The 21,028-nt window shown below is 37.8% G+C and overlaps 4 protein-coding genes across 9 annotated transcripts; all 4 read left to right on the top strand.

Moving 5' to 3' along the window:
- The first annotated feature begins 6 nt into the window (after positions 1 to 6).
- Positions 7 to 6,973, top strand: LOC113676288 (uncharacterized). 2 transcript variants are annotated; one of them, XM_027192937.2, is made up of 7 exons: positions 7 to 144; positions 1,374 to 1,521; positions 2,435 to 3,431; positions 4,297 to 4,509; positions 4,975 to 5,236; positions 5,561 to 5,754; positions 6,079 to 6,973. In XM_027192937.2, exons 3-7 carry the CDS (start codon positions 2,467 to 2,469, stop codon positions 6,842 to 6,844), a joined length of 2,400 nt encoding a protein of 799 aa, XP_027048738.2. In that variant the 5' UTR covers positions 7 to 144; positions 1,374 to 1,521; positions 2,435 to 2,466; the 3' UTR covers positions 6,845 to 6,973. The 2 variants fall into 2 exon arrangements, with proteins under 2 accessions (XP_027048738.2, XP_089065742.1); XM_089209616.1 differs by having other exon boundaries at positions 32 to 144; positions 1,384 to 1,521.
- A 399-nt stretch (positions 6,974 to 7,372) lies between these two features.
- Positions 7,373 to 16,835, top strand: LOC113676321 (uncharacterized). 5 transcript variants are annotated; one of them, XM_089209619.1, is made up of 6 exons: positions 7,373 to 8,510; positions 10,234 to 12,377; positions 12,722 to 12,886; positions 13,385 to 13,413; positions 14,796 to 15,174; positions 15,603 to 16,835. In XM_089209619.1, the coding sequence occupies exons 5-6, from the start codon at positions 14,824 to 14,826 to the stop codon at positions 16,425 to 16,427; spliced, it is 1,176 nt and encodes a 391-aa protein (XP_089065745.1). In that variant the 5' UTR covers positions 7,373 to 8,510; positions 10,234 to 12,377; positions 12,722 to 12,886; positions 13,385 to 13,413; positions 14,796 to 14,823; the 3' UTR covers positions 16,428 to 16,835. The 5 variants fall into 5 exon arrangements, with proteins under 5 accessions (XP_089065745.1, XP_089065744.1, XP_089065747.1 ...); XM_089209618.1 differs by having other exon boundaries at positions 10,234 to 12,886; XM_089209621.1 differs by lacking the exon at positions 13,385 to 13,413 and having other exon boundaries at positions 10,234 to 12,886.
- On the top strand, positions 10,255 to 11,181 carry LOC113676298 (melanocyte-stimulating hormone receptor-like). The gene has a single exon (XM_027192948.2). It carries the CDS (start codon positions 10,255 to 10,257, stop codon positions 11,179 to 11,181), a length of 927 nt encoding a protein of 308 aa, XP_027048749.2.
- Positions 16,836 to 16,958: 123 nt separating the features above from the next.
- Positions 16,959 to 19,436, top strand: LOC113676320 (melanocortin receptor 5-like). The gene is made up of 2 exons (XM_027192968.2): positions 16,959 to 17,354; positions 18,259 to 19,436. Exon 2 carries the CDS (start codon positions 18,266 to 18,268, stop codon positions 19,208 to 19,210), a length of 945 nt encoding a protein of 314 aa, XP_027048769.2. The 5' UTR covers positions 16,959 to 17,354; positions 18,259 to 18,265; the 3' UTR covers positions 19,211 to 19,436.
- The last annotated feature ends 1,592 nt before the right edge of the window (positions 19,437 to 21,028 follow it).

Genomic DNA, 21,028 nt, shown 5'->3' with positions numbered 1-21,028 from the left:
ACAGGTCACGGGTTGCGAATCTTATTCAAATAAGACCTTATGATTGATTCAAAAGCTCTTTCTTATCTAAGGAATGAGGCTTTGTCTGCCTAATTTATCCCAAAATCACACAAGAACGACAAAAAAATGTTCAAAGGCAACCAGGTATTTACAGATAGTCGCACACTTTTCTACTATGAATTTTTGGGAGTTTGAGTATCCATTTTTTTTACACAACATTTTGATAATTAGGAGCTCTAACTGTGTTAAGTCTGTTGATAAATCGATGTTTTGTTCTGTTTGAAAGGGTATCTTCAGATACATAGTAAATCGGTGAAGTATTTCTGGTGTTTGGTTTTTTGACGTTGCTTCAAGGCATATCAAACAGAAAATGTTGCCAAGATCGAGGCAGTTTTACCAGTCAGTTGCGTTATATTTGACACAAAACCCGTCAATATTTACATATACTACCCTAACCTTGACACGAAAGCTTTTCTTTACCATGACTACCTGAACTTTTTTTAACTTGTAATACGCTTTGAAATAATCATACATGGATATAAAGTTGTTATTGTTGGTCATAAGTGCACTCATTTCTATCTGGCGTGTCTATGAATCCCTACGGTGCTTTAAGTGTTTTGGTTAAAAAGTATAAACTACCTAATTCTATAAAAAATTCATATTTAGCCGGTTCGATTTTGAAATAGGAGAAAATTTAATTTCACTTCACTTGATTCAAATAGTCGAACGCGCTATGTGATAATGTACATATCGTTCTTTTCATAAATTTTACAGCCTGCCTCGTTCTACAGGATCACAAAATTTATAGCAAGTTCGCTTAAATATCTTTGATTCAGTGGGGTATGATCCATTATTTTCTCTTGAAAAATTGTTTTATTTTCACCGCTGTGGGGAACTGTGGCATGTGGACCAGAGTAACTCTTGAAAAGAAAAAGGATGAGGAAGATAAGAAATTGTGGCTGCTCATGTGTTACTACAAGATAATTTGGTTTCATCAAGTGAGTTGATAACGTGCGAGAGTTTTCCACCGTAAAAAATATTCTAAAGCTGACGTTTCGGGCGTTAGCCCTTCGTCGGAGCGCGCGAATGATGAAGGTCTAATAAAGGCGGACTCCGACGAAGGACTTTCCCTCGAAACGTGAGCCTTATGAACTCTTTACGGCGGCAAATTTACATTATCAACTCAGCTGATGAGACCAAGTTGTCCTGTTCTACCCTCCACCGACGCAGCGGCAGAGTTACAACTTTGGAAACTTGCCCCCTTTATTCAGTTGTCGTTGACCAAACCCTGTTTAAGCTAAAGAGGGACCAGAGATTCGAAAGATGTCAAAAAGAAGTTGATAATTGTTTTATACCTTTTGTTCTGATTTGAGTCATACGCAGATGTGGACGTAATCTTACCGGTGTGACTTCCTCAGTCAACAATTGAGAATCAAGTTGAGAATCCTTCGCAGATCAGATCCTTTTGATTGACAGAGAGCTCAGTCTGCTCTTAAGGATTGATTAAAATCACACAAGGAAGTAAGTAAAAGTCCCCATGTAACGAGGTATTTACTACTAAAAAGATACATTTATACTGTGAGTTTTAAAGGATCACTGGTACCCTGGTGTTAAGTGCTGGTACCGTTTAGGAACACATCTGACAGACTTTTTAACAACAGTTTTTGCAGGTTGCCCCTCCATATCAAACAGAAACGTTTCCAACATCGATAAAACTGTGCAAATTAGCAGTAACTTATTTCAGGCAAAGCCTGTTCATATTTATAAATTCTACTCTAAATTTGACATGAAACCTTTCATTCATGTTTATCACCCTTTAGCAACAATGAAACGTTTTATTATCCACATATTTTCTTTGAGATTTTTGAAGGAGTGATGTTGAACTCTTACTGTAAATCATGAGTGTCCTCCTCCTACTAATTTTCTGTTCTACCAATCCTCCAAATTATTTCAAAAATTTGGTTTAAGAATGTAATAGCAGTGAGTAAATAGAGAAATAATTCTTACTATTCAGTGAAGTTCACTATGAGCGAGAATTGGTCTTACTTGATTAGAGACAATGATAGCTTTGTTGAAAGGAAGCAAAAAGAAGTTACGAAAAATTAAACTAGTGATTATTGAGCACGTTACTGTACAATCTAGACATCTTTCTCCAAATACTTTTACAACCTTTCAGCGTAATTATAGAGTTAAAATATCCTTGCTTCAGTTCGTTAAGACTGATTAATTTCCCGTAACCAATTATTTTATTTTCCTGCCATTAGAGGAGATATTGCACGTATGGTGAAGCGATACTTAGTTTGAAGATTTATGGGGTATTTAAGGTTTCTCAGTTGTCATTAAACAAACCCTGTTTTCGCCGTAAAAGGATTTAAGGGATTAAAAAACTCTTAAAAAAATACGTTCATAAATTAATTGTATCTTTTCGTTCCAGTATGTGTCATACGCAGATAGAGCCATTGTAGAATGACTACCTCTGGTGTGGCGTTCTCAGGTGGTGGTATTCGGTCAGCGGCACTATGCTCCGGTGTGCTGCGCAGACTACTTCAAAAAGAGACTATTCCAGACTTCCTCAGCTGTACTTCAGGGGGCGGTTACACAGGCACAGCTTATCTGGACTGGAAATACCGGAATGAGCAGAGAGACGATCCAAAATGGCATCGGGAATTCTTCGCAAACATGCGCAGAAGAGTCGGAATTATTTGTGACTGGCAGAAACCTCTGCAGGGGATCTTAGATACCTTTACACTTCTCTTTCTTCTCATATTAGTGGTAATCATTCTTCCAGTCTCCAACTGGTCTGGATTTGCTTTTCCTGTTGCTTTAATCATTGATTGCTTCTTCGGTTATTTGATGAGAATTCCTTTTACCTGCCCCGATGAAGAAAAACACAATTTCACCAAAGCTGAACTTGTGGAAAATCCCGCAGCCTCCGTGCTTTTCAATATGACAGAAACAGTCGAATGCGTCCCCAAATTCGGCCCTGAAATGTATTCTACGATCATTACGTTTGCTCTCCTTTTTTTGTTGTTTCTTTTCTTCCTTGTCATCAAAAAAGTGGTGGGTCCATCTTTAAAACCGTTTGCCAGCTTCCTGTCTAACTTCTCAGGGTTCGTGTTTGCGATGGTTTTTTTCCCGTGGTTCATAGAAGAGTTTGTGGTTGTGACTCCTTATTGGCTGAATGCTATGATTTTAATTCTGAGCATTTTTTTATGGCTTGGTATACCACCACTCAGAAACAAAGCTTCTTTAGCAATGGCTGTCTATTGTTATGCATACGCTGTTAAGTGGAGAGTCTATAAAACAGAAGTCCTTTCTGTAAAATACGACGAAGTTACATTTTATATCCTAGTATGGATCTCTGGAGTATTAATCTGGATCCATCCTTTACTGGGTGTGTTTCAAAGAAGTGCCCTCCATGCTTACAACAGGTATTGACGATAGTAATTATAGTAACGTTAACGACGATAGTGACGATGAAATGACGTTGACAATGACTGTGACGATGACAATAACAACAAAGACGATGATGATGACGATGGCAATAACGATGATGATGATAATAATGATACCTGTGGTGAAACTGATAATTTAAGGATGAATTTTAGTTTATCAAATTGTCTTGATAGTGCATTTTTGTTGTGTATTAGAGTTTGATATACCACTATAGAGTAACCCGTGAATCAGACCAAGTGCTCTACACAACTACTTTATTAGAATGCCATGAACTTATTTATAAGCAATGATATATAAGGAAAATCACGTGACTGCGGTCAAGTGTGTGCTAATCAATAAAATAAAGATTATTTAATAGCTAAGTAAAGGTATTTATATCCAAATATATGAAGAAACACTACATTTCTTTCATCAGTTCAAAAGTAAAACCTCTGAGATACGATGAAACGCCATGGAAAAATAGTAAAACAAGAGCAATGTACCAACCAAAATGTCACTTTCGTTCATAAGGTATCTTTCGTTCAGATCATCCCATGCAAGAGAAGACCACAAGGGCTCAAATATTTTTATGTATCTCTTGTTGTCAAAATACGTCATAGACTAAAAAAGTGTTAAACTAGAACATGCTAGACAATTTGAAGAGATTTCACTGCTTCTTCAGCCTATTTCAGTGATACACCATTATACTTTATTGCATCGACTTTCTATTGATTTTAAAACTGTTGACCATCTAGACTAGCTCTTTTCTTGTTCTTCTCTTTTTTGTGCGTTCGTACAAGTATCCTTTAAAAGAGAGGTCATCTTAAGTCAATTATTGAAAAGATACTTGTCCTTTTCAAGGTGGCGACTCCAGAGAGCGTTTTACTCTCCCGAGACTACTTCGTCCACGTTTTGTTCCGGATTCACGTGTCAAGACTTCATTCCTTTGTTTACGTGCTGTTCACTTGCTGAGAGATTGAATCGACCTTTGACCCTCGACGATCTGGCTGGCATTTCACCTGAATACATCTGCAATACGACTGTCCATGAATGGAGAGTTCCCTCTTCACATAGGTAACAAGAATTCAACCAATTTATCTTAATAAATAATACATGAAAGATTAAAAAAGGAGTGTTAGTGACTAAATGTCAAAATTTTCACTTGAAAAAGGATTTGACTTAGGCTCACTGATTCCTTGATGCTTTGAATGTTAGGATGAAAGTTACCACTTTAACATTTCCTGAGGTTTCAAACGCGGCCTGAACTCAAGATCGGGTGTGGTCTTGTATGATCTTGCATAATCTTGACCGTGAAATCATTGTCTTCGCGGAACAATATTGTCGCTGTGATCAGTCGCAAGAATTCAAGCTAGTTTTACGCAGTAGACACTGAAAGCGACTTGTAGAGGACCTGTCCTGAGATGTGCTGGCCGGTATTCACTTCTCAGAATTCGATAAAACTGATTCCCTTTTTCCTGAACTCTCCCTCCAAGAAAACGGTCCATGTCTTATGGAAATTATGTTTTGTTTCTCCACTAGAGGATCTTCGTACGAGCTATTTACTATGGCGCCCTCCAGAATTGAAAGAATTGACAATACACGGGGAGCAAAACAGTTCGAAAGCAGGCTCCATCCTGCAGATATTAAGTTAGTAGATGCCATGGCAACTTCAGCAGCTGTAGTGTCGTATCGAATGGGGAAGTACACCCTTCAACAATTACAGAACTTACAGATTATGCTTGGAATAGGGATGGGGACAGCTATTAAAACTGAATCCAGATGTCGGGGATGCTTTTCAAGGGTATGTTACAGTTTATACTGGTAAACATAATTCACTAAACGTGATATCCATAGTAAGTCAGTGAAACAAATAAGTAAATGAAGCGGTCGTTGGACATTAATGATCAAGGCCAAGGAAGAAGGTGAACATCCAGCGATTTCTTCCCCTCAACAAATTAAGAAAAAAGGATCTGTAATGATTTAGAGACTGTCGGGTAAAGAGGGTTTTACCCTTAGAAAAAGATACATTTTTAAACAAGCCTTACAATTTTATTTGACTTTGGAAGAATGATCCTTGAGCAGCAAATGATTGACCAGCATTCTCTTTCCTTCCAATTGTTCCCAGTTTCTCGCTGTTCTCACTCATCTTGTTCTGGCACTTCCCATATTGTTGCTACCTTTGATACCAATCCTGGGCGGAAGTGAGGTCTGGAACGAGAGAGCCGTCGTCTTCTTTCTCGTGTTCTTCTGCGTGTCGACGCTGATTGCCGTTATGCCCACGGGCGCTGAAAATCCCAGATGCTGGGAACATTTTGTAAGGTATTGTTAACCTGACCAAAAAAAAAAAAAAAACCTGAGTTGTTTCAAGCTTTTCGAGATCATCCAGGCTGGGAATACTAACGAATAGGGGGAGAGAAATTGTCTATGATATGTGGAACTTGAGATTAGAGGCAAACTGTTCGCATGGTGACATAAAGGAATGTTAATCGACTAGAATAAGCGAAAAATCTTGAAAATATTTTTTGAGTCGCCCATAAAACGCTTCACATTGTAACTTACAATTATATATTACGGTACAATGCTTATCAAACATGACAATCCATGAGAAGCCAACACTTAAGTTGTACACTTCTTTTTCTGTAGGTGGTGTATCTTCAACGTGTATCATGTCAGGGTCATACGGGAACTTTTGAGGGTAGACAATGTCGGTCCCACTCCCCCTTCAATTCTTTACCTGAGTGACGGAGGCCATATTGAAAACCTGGCCCTTTTATCTTTACTGAAACGGAGGTTAAAGAAGATCCTGGTGGTCGATGGGGGAATTGTAGAAAAGGATTCGGGAGTAGCAAGAGATCTGCTCATTTCCCTGGAACAGGCTCGACAAAAACTACGATGTTCATTCTTAGGAATGGATGGAAGAGATGTAATCGAAGACATCAGAGCAAAGGTAATCGATAAGCCAATGGGAAAGAGACCGAGGAGTTATCAATTTAAAGTGGAGTATTACGATTTGAACGAAGATGGGGAAGAACAGAAAGTTGGTGACGGAAAAGTGCTTTATATTCTTCCACGTCACCCAAATGATGGCCTCCCGGGAGGGCGAAAGAGCTGGGACGAGTTGAATGATCACATTAAAACCGATATCGAGTCTGGCCTATGGGGGACTGGACCTGATTTGGAACCAGAAGAGGTGGAGCGCCTGACGTTTTGCCTCTTTGAATGCTGTCATTGCTCTATTTTGAAATGTTTATCAAGTTCTCTTTGTGGTAAATTCCCGTATCATTCTACAGTCAATCAGTTCTTCACGCCTGCCCAGTTTTCAGCGTATCATCGGGAGGGCTATCGCGCCTGTATGGAGGCCCGCGCCACCGAGTTTCTAAAAGGATCTAAGGAAATCTCAGAAGAATAGGAACTTGAACTTAAAATTATTATTATCTAAAGTGGTACTAAGACGGAATATAGTTTGTAAGCAATACCTAAAGGAACAAGTGTATTTTCTAACAAGAAATATACATGGTGAAGAGATGGATGTACAAAATGATTTTTGTTCTGTACGACGTGTTCAGCACGCTATTTAAAATGTTCATATGCGGCATCTAAGATTTCATACGAGTAAAAATTAATAATGAAAGACGCGATATGCATAGTAATGAGTGTTCTGAAAATTTGACTGAGCGCTATGACGATAATTTGACAAATCTTTGACTGTTTCTTAAATTCTCTGTTTTCTGTATATATTCAGAATAGACACGTCTTTTCATGGAGTTGATTGCCGGAGCGGAAAGAAAAGCTTCACGAAGAATGTTTCCATTGCATACATCTGCCAATTATTTCAGCTCCTCCTAAACCGATCTCTTACTTATTGATGAAACCTATGATGTTGATTTGACGTTATCAACTGAGTTAATAATGTAAATTCGCCACCGAAGAGGATTTCTAGAAGCTCTCTGCGGTGGCTTACTGAATTAACATTATCAACTCAGTTCATAAAACTAATTAAATTATCTCGTTGTGCCCTCCTTCTATGCAGCAACACAACTTTTTTCAGAAAGCTACCCTCTTTATTCATATGATGTTAAGCTGGTAATTCAATGGTTTTAGAGAACTGGCCGATGTGAACGGATGGTCGATGTGAATTTTTCTCGCGTGGCGGCAATCGACTGAGTGTAAAGGATACAAAGGAAAAGCCGGTAATAGAAATATCAGTCAATTATTGATAAAATTATTGTTTGGAGATGAGGAAGGAAGGAAGGCCTAAACGCATCTAGGTGGCCCAAATGAGTTTTATAGTTTTTTTCATCTTTGCAGGCACTCTTTAAGATTATTTGATTACCTTTTTTTATTTTTTCCTGAAAAAACAGGACAAATCCATAGTTTAAAACTTGAATATTGCTCAGAACCTACGACACATATTTTCAAGGAAAAAAGAATTATAGAAGTGTGACTTTTTATGCTTTGCTGGAGCAAAATAGATTTTTTTCGGGGAAACAGAATTTTATTTGGAGGTATAGACTTAAAAAGCCAAAAATGATTTAAGTGCGTTTCTAAGAGACTGCGGTGTCGCTATGGTAACTCATCGCATTAAGGAAAAGGCATCTCTGTAACTGAAGATGAAAGGAAATTTGTGCTAGGCTATTGTCAAAGCAAGACGCGGTAATTCCATCGTTGTATTGTTTCATCAAACATTGGCTGCTAGAAAAGGAAATTTTTCTATGCCTCTCTTAACTAAAACCGAAGTTTGTTGGCATTCAGCGCTCTCAATAACTTTTTTTTTGAGCAGTAAAAAAGTTATCCTCCGAATAACAACTCTGTTTTTTTTACGGAAATTAAAAATATAACAGGAAACCAGGTTCTGGTTTTATAATTTGTTACAAACATAAAAGTGGTAAAAGGGTATTGATATTTGACCTTATTTGTTCCAGTTTTGTTCCGCTAAATACTATAAATTCTAATGTTGCTCCAAGTAAATATGATCAGCAGAAGTTTATTCACCTCTTTATTAGGTCACCTCTTGATCGCAACACGAAGCAAAGAAACGTTTATGTCAAATACTGGATCAGACAAGCACAGATCAGGTACTTTTCTTCCAATTAGATCAGTTACATTGAGATTAATCGATGGGGTTTATTTAATATAGGATTGGAATGATCTTTTATTGATAAAGGTTCGGGGGATGTAAAAAAAAAAAAAAATTACCGTTAATAATTCTTGGACATGACCACTATCAAATCTAAATAAGTAAAAATGAAAGCAATATATTGGATATCTGTATGGCTGCACGACTCTGTACTTCTGAAGTAAGTTAAAAAAAAAAGACCCGAGCTGCTGTCGTGGGTAAAAGATGTGTGCGTGTTTTTCCCCTTTTTTAAGACTTGATTAACGAATTTATACAACGATAGATATTTTTAAACAAGTGAGTATCTGAAATAATATTGAACGTACACAATGGTAGACAGTTAAAATTTCATTGTCAAATGCAGTCAGTCAAATCTCGAAGGAAGTGGATCCTAGATTCGAGTATAAGCGCATTGCTTCAGTGTTGTCTTCTTTATGGCTAAGAATGATTGTTTAGAAACACCATGAGTTGAAAAAAGAGGTAAATCCTATTAAGTGCTCTAGATCCTCTTCATTAGATGTGTTTGGTTGGCTAAACTGGCGAGAAAAAAGAGTCAAAACAATCAATCGCTGTTTTAATTTAGTAAAATGCATGCCATTAAGAAAAGTAAGATCAACGAGTTCTTTGATTCGATTCTTGAAATTTTCGTCTGCTGTGAATTTGTTACGAAAAAAAGAACTTTCGTGACGAGGAAAGTTTTAACACCTTAATCTAGTAAAGCAAGTGTCAGAGAGGGAAATGATAAAAAATAACCACAACCAAAAGTGATCAGAAATGTTTCAAGCAAATCGAATTGGACCAGAACAAAACATGTTTCCAAAACGGATTGTATAAAACCTTTTTTGTCCTAATTAATGGCTGCAGCTGGCTGATATTTTCAAAAAGTGATAAACAAAAATAGCATGAAGTGTTATCGAAAAAATTGTTTTCGATGATTAGTTAGTTTCCTCATTTCAATTGGTTGTATTGGCTTCAAAATTATGTTTCCACCGGTCACTTTGTATCATGTAAAATCGACCCTTTTAAGTTGCTTCGAAATTATCACTTACGATGGTCTCAAAGATATCCAGTGAAGATAAGGAAATTCATCAAGGAATCAAGTTGTAATATATTAATTTATGTAATTTATTAAAAAAAAACTGGAGAATATTAATGACAAGACAGTAGCGAATTCAATGTCAATAAACTATGAACCATTATGAAGCAGTGAGCACGTACTCGTTATCCCTACTTTATGGGTTTTTTTTTTGTGACGTTAATAACGTAGAAATCGTATTTTCCCCTTTTCCCGGGATGGGAAGTTAATCCATTGCAAGGTTACCAATCAGCATTTTGTCAGGTTTACCTGAAGTTCACGGGAATCCATTTATAATTCTGGATAGTGAGAAGTACTATCAGAGTTGAGTCTTTTCCGAAAAAATCTCAATGACCCTTCCAGGGCTTCATCTGGGACCTTGTGATCTAGAGTCCATTCCAGAAGCAACCATTCCTATATGTAAGATACATAATACATCAGATTTGTTACACTTTCTAATGGGCCACACTTACCCAATTTTATCATCCAGGATCTTGTGATCTAGAGTCCATTTCAGTAGCAATCACTCTCCTTCGTAAGATTTATCAGATTTGTGAGACTTTCTGATAAACCACACTCACCAAATTTTTATTGAAACAATTTTAAGGAAACAAGAAAAATGGTGAACATGACTGAAAGTGAACACCGCCAGCCAACTACGACACTTTATTGCTCTAATGTACATGGGACGTACAATGTTGTATTTCTCGTAGCATTCAACATCATTCTGTCCGTCGTTGCATCTCTGGGAAACTTCGTTATCCTCGTTGCCCTCCACAAAGAGTCTTCCCTTCATCCGCCATCAAAACTGTTGTATCGTTGCCTTGCCATCACTGATCTCATTGTTGGCTTCGTTTCTCAGCCTCTATTTGCCACCCAGTTGCTTTTGGATATAAACGAACGGCCACATCTGTGCACCCGCCTTGGCAAGTGGGTGGATGAGATAAGTTTGGTTTTTAGCTTAGTATCTGGCGTGATAGTAACCGCCATAAGTGTGGACAGACTTCTCGCTCTGTTGCTGGGCCTGCGGTACAGACATGTTGTAACACTGATTCGAGTTGGTATAGCTGTAAGCTTTATTTGGCTATTGGGTGTAATTTGTGCATTTATTGATGCCTTCTGGCCTATTTTAGGTTCCATAATTATTGGATATGTCATTACTATAGTCACTCTGACTTGCTTGATAATTTCAGCTTATTGTTACACGAGGATCTTACTTCGTCTCCGCCATAATCAAGCTCAAATACAAGGCCACGTAGAGCAGCCAGCTGGACCAGGAATTCCACTGAATGTAGCCAGATATCGTAGGACTGTTTCTGCAGGGGCCTGGGTCCAGATAACGTTAGTCGCTTGTTATCTTCCCCGATCATTTGTGGGTCTTTTTGGGGCACTTTTCTCTCTCAGTGCAGTGTCTATAACACTTGGTATAAGATGTACGACATCTCTTGTGTTCTTAAATTCGAGTCTGAACCCGTTCCTATATTGCTGGAAGATGAACGGAATAAGGCAAGCAGTGAAGGATTTAATGAAGCAGTATTGTTGTAAGTCAGATTAATTGGCGAAGCCACAAAGGTGAAGTTACAGTTTGCTGTCATAAATGGGAATTCAGTTTTCAGCGTTATAAGCCAGTCGACACTGGCTCGTTTGTCAACAGAAAATAATGGTACACAGTAGTCAAACAATAACCTTCACTTGACAGACCTTACGCCTCTTAAATGCACCCATCCAATTCAGAGCAGATACATTGATGAATTTTAAATAGAGAGCTTTGTAACAGAAATTAAAGTTCTGAGTTTGAGCACAGAGAGAAGAAGTGGATAGTGTGTCGACTTACATGGTGTATTGTTTAGGTGATGAAAAAAAAATTGTATCATCATATAATTCAAGCTTTACTTGAAAAGAGGATAAGACTTAAAACTGAATAGAGAATATTAATATTATTTGTTTAGTTTAAACCAGTTGTAGAATAATATATGCAGGACACTAGTGATGGATGCAATAGTCTGTATTCAGTCTACAAATTACTAAGCGAGTAGTGTGCCGGTTAGTATTGATTATAAATAAAATAAAACGTTCCCCGAGAATGTGATGTACTTTTTGAGTCATTTGTGCTACCCCAGGTCGTCACTCAGCACACTTCCTTGGTGCACCCTGTTTTGGCTGTCGCATGAAGTTGACTCAACTACCAATCATAAAAAAGGTTTGCACCATTACTAATTAATAAGGAATCGAAGTAAAAACAGGAAACCGGCTTGAAGCGCGGGAAAACGCGAGTGAGCAGGTTGGAAATGGTTTTAGTTTTGCAGTTGGTGGCACGAGTTTTTTCGACCAATCACAGAGCGAAGTAAAGCAAGATAACTAACAATATTGTAACTTAGTGAATACTGAAAGATTAGAGAGGAGAAGACGAGAAAGGAAAAATGCTAATTAATTTGGCAACATGCCCGAAATCATCTTAAAAAGTAAAGATTTGAAAAGTATTTCAGAACGCACTCAAAGACTTTTGAGTGCGTTCAAAGACAAAGTTTTCTGAAAACAGTATCTAGTTTCGAATCGCCTAGATGAAAAGGAAGATGCTTGCATGCAGTATTTTCAATGTAATTAAAGTTCGTTGTGATGTATATTGTTTAGCTTAATTTCAAAACTGGGTTGGTAATTCTAAGGGAAGACTGACAGGTGGCAGCCGCACTGGAGTTGCAGATAAGCTCTGACTAATTCACTTCTAATCTGCTCTCAATTCATCAGCAGCAGGTGAGTAAGTTAAAAGTTACTCAATTTGAGTTGAAAGCAGATTCTAGTGGAGAATAATTGCGCGCTGAATTCACGGTATTCTTACCAAAAGAATGTGAAGATTTACGCTATAAAAGTACCCGAAAATGAAACTTCGGATTTTCTAAACGTTTCAACAATTCTCCGTAACATAATTCAGTATTAGCAGTGCTAAATGACAGCTGTTTCATTTTCATCAGCACGATCTTAATTATAAAGGGCATAGACACAAAGCACGGGGGCACCGTGCTGACAAAATTTGTTTGGTTCTTCCAACAATTTCGATAAAATTTGTTTACGCCAAATTTTCAAATTGTCACTTTTAGGTGTATTGAAAGACGGGAAAATTGTTGCTTTGTAATTACAAAGTGTCAATCACATGGATGCGCAAATTTAAAAGTACTAAGATCCGGAGATGCAGCCGAACGAACACTTGGGAGCTGTATTCTGACTAACCTCATTACTGATCATCGTGCGTGCAGCATCCCGAGGTAGGAATCTTTTACCTTCATCGTTTGATTCCCGCGTAAAATGAAACATTTTGGCGGGCCTCTTCCTAGAAGATTCACATTTTAATAGCGAGATCGAATTTCATGATTGACGTTTTTATTCAAATCGTGGCTTGTAAATTGCAAAATCTGTTCTCAGTAATTTATGACCTGCTTCGAGGCAAGAAGACGGCGCCTTTGAAAATAAAAATTTGCTGGGAAAAAAATAACCGGTTGCGTTTGTCTCACGGAAATGATGAAAAGTTTTTTCGCAACTTCGCTCACCGTAAAGTCTCCATGGCTCAGTGGTTAGAGCATCGGAGCGCGGAACCCGAAGGTCTAAGTTTCGACTCCATGGGGACTCAGACTTTTTTCTTTGTCCCACGTTCGTGACAAGACCCAAAAAAAAAACACCTTTCTCGATAATGAAAAAATTTTCTAGAGCGCCCGGGCCCATACTTCTTTCTTTTCCCTTTTTGATCTTTTCCAAATCTTTTCCAGGAGCTGAATACATTCTTAGAAGAACAAAAGTAAGTAGAGGCAATGTTATTAGGTAAACGTTCGAAGTTGTCCCTCAGTGGAACGTTAATGGATGATTACATTGCAAAATTTAGGGCTAGAGCGAATGTATTTCTTCTTTATTCCGAGTCTTTGAATGCTCAAGGCCTCAATCTATTTTCTTCACATTGGGCCGCTTTTCATTGTTAATGAGACTTGAGTTTGCAACATGTCACTCGAATCAACAAACTCCTCTTAAAGGGTCTCAATGAGGTGATGACCTTTACGGCTAACGATTAGAATTTTATTGCGAACGGTCAGTTTATTCCCGATTTTAAAAAAGAAAAATTTTTGCGGTTTACGTTTTTTTAACGACTTGCGACCAACTACAGTTTATGGCTAATTATAGCCATTTTATTTCTGACCGTAACTTTTTTTCCGTTACGATTAAAAGAAATTTTTTACGGTTTGCTTTTTTAACGACTTGCGGTTAAATTTTGTTAATTTTAAGGCTTAACGGCTAATTTTTTGGCCGTTTTACGGTTAACCCCATTGAAACCCTCGTCTTTATTTATTTGTGTGGAATTACTGAAAATTATAGCCACTAATTACAAGATCACACAGCTTATTTTCACAGGCCCACGTTTTGCTGTAACCGAGAAAATGCAATTACAAATTTGAAAATTTTACATACAGTTGAATCGGTAATTATAAATGTGCCAACCCTTAGTCTGGCTACTGTCCTTAATTAAGATTATACAGACTGTCAATTCTCTCATGACAAGAATTTTTCACTGCGTACATTTTAGAACACTCACTTTTTAGCTATTGAAAAAGATATTTTTTTTTTCTGAATAAACATACATTTCTCTTTTATTAAAACAGACAGTTGCCAATATCTAAGTTATCTTCGCTAACCTAATAAGTCAATCTAAATACACGTTTTGAGTTGTGGCGTATTACATTGAGCGCTCAGAATTCTTCCAATCGCCGCAGAATGTCACCACCTGCCTTGGATTGATTGCCGGAAATAAATAAAACATTCTTTATGATAATTGTGAAATAAAAAAGAAGTCGGGACATGGTCGATGTAAATTCGTTGGTTTTCACCGGAGTGGAACTCCGAGAAGGCAGACTGATACTAAAATTTCAGAAATCAGAACAGACTCTAGTAGTAACCTACGGTAAATGAGGTTGAAGATAACATGAAAACAAGGTGATTACAGTTTATTCAAGAAATTATTATTTACAACTTAAATTGATTTTAATGTGCTGGAGATGGAGACATGTTTCGGAAATATTTGGAACATCATTCATTTAAACAATCTCCTGGAAAAAGAGAACTTATCTTTCTGACCATCTTCAAGCGAGGCTTTGCGACTATGTGAAAAATGTTTATACTTATCTTTTTCAGTATTTCAAGCTTAATTCACAGAAGTAGAATGGAGATTCCTCGATGGTTTAAGTTTATTTTACTACTCTCAATATTAAGACAAGAGTTCGTTTCTGCTGATAACATTTGCCGAACATTCAGTTTCCATATAAGACAGAACCTCGTCGCCGACCACGCCCTAGAGGGTCACGTGTTTAAAGTTGCAACAGTTACCACGATTCCTGAATGTCACATCCTGTGCATAAATGACTGTCGTTGTGTCTCCATGAACTACGAACATAAAACTGCACAAGGAAACTGTCAAATGAATGATGCGAACAGGTACATGAAACCAGCTGCACTGAGATACAAATATGGAGCATTGTATTACGATCTTGTGAGGGAGTACTCCGTGTCTGATGTAAGTGCAAACTTACTAAAAGAACCTCCCTTACTCCTTGGGGATTTATTTTTTAAAACCTCTTTCATTATTATTTATTGTATTTTCGCGTAAGTTTTAATGGGCCACATCGGAGTTCCAAAAACCTCATTCTCAACCTATTGTCACTGTTAAAGGGCCTTCTCCTTAGAGTGGGTTTCAGCTCTATGAAAATAGACAAAAAAATTTCATAGTAAAGGTAACTAACTAACTATTGTACAGAAAGACAGGCTATGCGTTGATCTCGTGCGATTCTTAATTAAACCTAGAAGTTCTGTTCTTAATCGTCGTGATCTATCAGTATTTAATAGGGATTCTGAATCAAAAAAAATTTAATTTTTCAACGAACACGGTACAATACTCGTGCGAACCTTATCATTGATATCTACTTTCTCATTTGTTTTTATCAGAAAGGAAGACCTTTGTCCAGTAAAACTGGCCAGTGTGTTAACAGATGTTGCAAGGACAATCCTTGTCTCCAGGGAGGGACCTGTCAGGAGATTTGTGACCCTGCCACAGTGAGGTACAACTGCACTTGTCCTGCCAATTACACTGGTCAGCGGTGCGAGAAAATAAAGCATCCTCGCAATTGCATGGAAGTTGCAAAGAATGGCCATAACGTGTCTGGAATGTTTGATGTGTACGATGCCCAGAAAAATATTTTTAGAGTCTACTGCGACTTGAACTCTGAGGTTGGGTATGTTTGGACGCTGATACAGTCCTATTCGCTTGCAAACAACGACCAGTTTAAGGGAAGCGGCTTTAGTGTGGACCGCCCTGTAAACGAAGAGGGGAGCACCATAAACTGGAGTGCCTATCGCTTATCTTTGGCTCATATGAAGTCAATCGCTGATGTTTCAACCCATCTCAGAGCCACTTGCAACTTTCCAGCCGATGGTCTCGTTCATACTGACTACGCACGCGCAAAACTGGAAGGACATGATCTGTTTGGTGTATGGATAGCCAAGTGTCGCACATATGAACTTATCAACATACGGAACATTACTTGTCAGGGATGCACAGCAGGTACTTGGCAAGCACCGAACGAGATATGGCACATTAACAGTGCAGTTAGCGCCAAAAGTGCTGGATGCCAATTCAACGGCGAAGCAGGTGCAAGTCCCCATGAACAAAATTTTGGCCTTTACGACGCCGTCAGTCCAAACTTCCGATGTACTTCCAGTCAAAGTTCCACAACACAACACTGGATTGGGAATATTCACATTTACCCCTAACAAACATTGTACGTTTTAATTACAAACTAAAGCCTTCTTATGACCTTCAGCAAAACAGGATGAAACCAAAGAAGAGACATATGGTCTCTCTCTCCGGTCTCATTTTTTTTCACGCTGCCAATACTTTTTATTTCTTATTTTTGCGCTCCTTCGACGGTCAAGGCTGGAAGACAGCCTTTCGTAGCTTAAGTACGGAGGCAGAATTGAAAAAGTCGGGCTCTCTGCCAACATTGATATATTTAACTTGTTTATCTCGATGGCTGTAAAAGGTTATTATACTGATCTAACAAAAAAGCAAACAGATTTTGGATATTGCATAGTTTGAAGCTTTTTAGTTTAACTTGTCATTTCACACGGTCAAATCCAAACAATAAAAAACAAATAAATTTAGAAGGTACTTTGAAATGATCGATTCCGGTCAAAATTTGCTACCAATGCTGTATTCCACCCACAGAAATTACGAGGATAATTAAAACTGAACACCCAGAAAGTTTATCACTGTAGTAAAATCGACGAAAATTAACCTGCTGCAGTGTAACCGGTTGCACATCAAAAGAACATCGCAAAACACAGATAACCCCATCCCCAAATGCACTATGAGTTAAAAATTGCTAAAAAAATTTAGGCATGAATAAAACGCACCTGCTGACTAACTATCTACATCACACAAAACCGTACAGATGTCAGAATGCTAGCTATAGGTTGTCAAAAGATTCATCGATACTAATTCCATTCAAAACCGACCGCTGCTAATAGGTTAGAGGTCGTGCCAATACGGGTGCTTTAATGCGGGTTAATTGTAATAGCTAGAAAGGCGAAGCTAGGTCGATAGTGACCAAGATACAGAGCTTTTTAATGCACTCCAGAATATCTTGATAAGCGATACACCGCCTGGTTTACAAGGAGCATTAAGTCAGGATTTATAAGGTAAGTCAGCTTGTAGTTTCACTCGGAGGCAGAAATTCTCAGTAATCATGTGGAAGCTACTAGGTTGTTGACGACGCGAGTGAGGTAATCTGTCACAGAATTGAATGATTCAGTAACTTATGCGATGCAAATGTTTAGGAGTATTGCTTTAAAATGCAGGACTGAAACACAACATGAGAACTTTGAATGTGAAATTTTGCATGTCTTTGTACATCTCTCACGCAAGATTTCTTATCTAAAACTGTCCACTTAAAGCGGGAAAAATGAGGAACGGAAGGGAAGGGTTTGCTAGGCTGTTGCTTGCTGTTGCTAGAAGATGTTTACCAAATAGCATCGGTACTGCCACCCACTAAATGTTTCAGCGGTTGCTTTATTATTAACATTAAATAATTTTCTTTGCTAGGAAGGTATAATCGGTCCCAGAAACGAACTTTTTAATGTCATTCTTGCTCAAGCAATATCTTTCATACATTATTGGCATACATCTCACACCGGATCTAGAAACACATTAACATTGTCGTCTTATTACTAAAAACGCAATTATCATCAGCGCAACGTTTAGGAACATGATATTATTCAAAACGAAGGTTATACATATTTAGAAGTTTTTGAGCGAACAAAAATTAAAAATATGCCAATTTTCAAAGTGGCCGAAGGGGATTTTAAACATCTGCCGTTTCGAAGGTTAGCCCTTTACAAAGATAAACATTAACAAATAACGCGTTGGAGGGTAATTGTCTGAAAAATCGTAATGTCACACATAGATGTTAAATGAATAAGAATTTCACATCTTTCCCAGGATAATGTTTGGCAGTATTACATGGAAAATTGAAGGAAGGTGGGCGAAATCTACATTAGAACGTTACGTAATTTTGATGACCGAATGAACAACATTACCTTGCAGGAGGAGAATGTCCAACATCACTGCAAATGGACCCAAAATGGCAGCTGGTGCCCTTTATTGCGAAAATGTGCTTGGATTACATCATAGCATATTTCTTGCAATATTAAACTTCATTTTTTCTATTACTGCATGCCTGGGAAATGTCTTGATACTCATTGCCCTTCAGAAAAAGTCTTCCCTTCATCCGCCATCAAAGCTGATGTTTCGCTGTCTTGCCCTCACTGATCTTTGCGTTGGTGTCATCACTCAGCCAATGTTTGCCGCTGAATTGATTACCGAAGTAAACGAATTGCGACAAATTTGCAACCACATTGGAACAGTAGTAGGCATTTCAGGCATTGTTTTCAGTGGAGTTTCGTTGATGACATTGACAGCAATAAGTGTAGACAGACTTCTTGCTCTGTCTCTGAGCATGCGATACAGACAGGTTGTTAAACTGAGGCGAGTTGGTGGAATCTTGGCTTTTTTTTGGTTCCTCTGTATAAGCGTCCCTCTGATGAAGCAACTTACTGGCCTTCTATTTTTTTCAAACGTAACATCAGCAATAATCCTGTTATGTTTAATGATCTCAGTTTATTGTTATATGAGAATTTATCTTCGCCTTCGAATCAATCGAGCCCAAATAGAACATAATGATAATGAAATCGGACAACGGAACAGGGAAGGAATCCCAACATGGAACATTGAAAAATACCAAAAAACTGTTTCAGCTGCAATGTGGGTCCAAATAACATTACTTACATGCTATCTTCCATATGCGATGTTATCTTTTGAAACCCTTTTTCCATATAGTGCCGTATCTTATGTTATTGTCATAAGATACGCAGGATCTCTTGCGCTCTTGAATTCAAGTTTAAACCCGTTTCTCTACTGCTGGAAGATGACAGAAATGAGACAAGCAGTTAAGGACATAATTGATCGGTATCGTTGTAATTATAGGAAGCAAGCTTAAAACGATCTGTACATGTTTACCTCTTGGTATGTCGTGGTCGTCATTATACTTTGTGAGCTATTTCGCTACTGATTCGGCCGCGAGAATTTTATTAGAAGCAAGCAATTACTTGCTTGGGTACAAAGAGAATTCTCAACATCAAAATAGCCATCATTCTCCGAAATTTTTTTTAACTGTCTGGCCGTCAGTCTATCTGACTTTTAAATAAACGTTGTCTTGAAACCTCATCTTGTGTCTGTTGTTATTGTGCATATTGTAACGTTCCTCAGGGCTTAGTCTTAAGGAAGACAGATAGAATAAGGGGGCAATAATGAACGCCTAGCAGAACGTGAGTTGATTCAACTCTATTGAAATCAAAAGTGAACAGACTCCTAAAGGCGGGTTGAATTATAGCTACCTTGAGTAACATAATTGTTGACTAAACGATATAGGATATTTTCAAACATATGGTTACTTTAAATGCTCCGGTTAACGCTTTCAAAGATGATAATCAAAACCATAACCATTACAATTTCCTCAAATGTGATTGCTGCATTAGCTGCTTTATTTCTCACTTATCATTTTGAACAGTTGTAATCGGGAAGTTGGCTGTAATCGGACACCTGTAATCGGACAGTTGAAGCAGCCAATCATAGTAAGTCTACTCAGCCAAATCCACCAATCGCAGAATTGATCACAATAACCATAGCAACAACCATCGAAAAACTGAGGAATTTCCAAAACAGATAAATTTTTTTTACTTCGGACATTGTCTCTACCGGAGATGTTTGTCCTTAATGTAAGCCTTTTTTTCCGGAAATTGAAGCGGTTATTTTTAATTGGTAACAGGAATTCGTGTCGCCCAATTCTGTCTGTAATCACACTCGTGATCGACAAATCGGACTCCCGCCTCGCTGTCATCCAATTTTGTTAATCACACGTATGATTACAGACCGAATTGGACTCCACTCGATCCGAATTGGACTCCACTCGCGCGTACATCACGTTGCCTTGGGAAGAGATAGCAAACGGTTAAATCTCCCACCACGTAATCTAGTAGACATGCTATGAGGTAGCCTTAGGGAGCTTTTGATATGATATATACATATCAGGGGATTTAAAATCCCCTTATGAGTGAGTAATCACGAAATAGGCTTATAGGGATGAAAGTATAGTCTCTGTTTTTTCCCTATATATATATATATATATATATATATATATACACACACATACATGTCTCTTTTAATGAGACAAGAAACGATGTATATATTATATATGTATTTTCAAATTGCAACGTTCTTGAAAACGGGTGTATAGATAGAACAACATCCTGTTTTATTCGGTGTATCGATAACAACATCATAGAAGTTTCAGTCGGTACTAAATAAATAAAAGAAGTTTTCTGGTACAAAAGTCATCATAACAAAACTACGATGTCTTTTAAAAAAAAATCTTAATAGTAACTTTTTGTGTTTGTATGAAGCTCAAAACCCAAAATTCGTAATCTCGCCCTTCTTATTTCATTGCATTCAACATAACAAGATTAATGTTCGTGCAAAATGTTTGTTTAGGCAAGAAATCATCATTAGACAAATTAAGGTGGTTTTTCTGTAGGAGGCCTCCACGGCAATTCTATGGTATTTTCAAACACCCTTTATTTAATATTTCTGCTAAATGCCTGATAATTGAAAGCATTGACTCATCATCGAATTGATTTTTAAAATATATCATACAATGCCGATCAAATCATTGTTTGTGCATGTTAAGGAATATGGCCTACATATTCTGCACGTCATTGATTCTTCGTTCAAAAGTCAGTACAGGTCTTCTGCATCTTAA

Source organism: Pocillopora damicornis, chromosome 6 (genome assembly GCF_964200805.1).
Source record: "Pocillopora damicornis chromosome 6, jaPocDami1.2, whole genome shotgun sequence".
NCBI lineage: Eukaryota > Metazoa > Cnidaria > Anthozoa > Scleractinia > Pocilloporidae > Pocillopora > Pocillopora damicornis.
The sequence above is the reverse complement of the archived record's forward strand: the minus strand, read 5'-3'. Positions and strand labels throughout refer to the sequence as shown.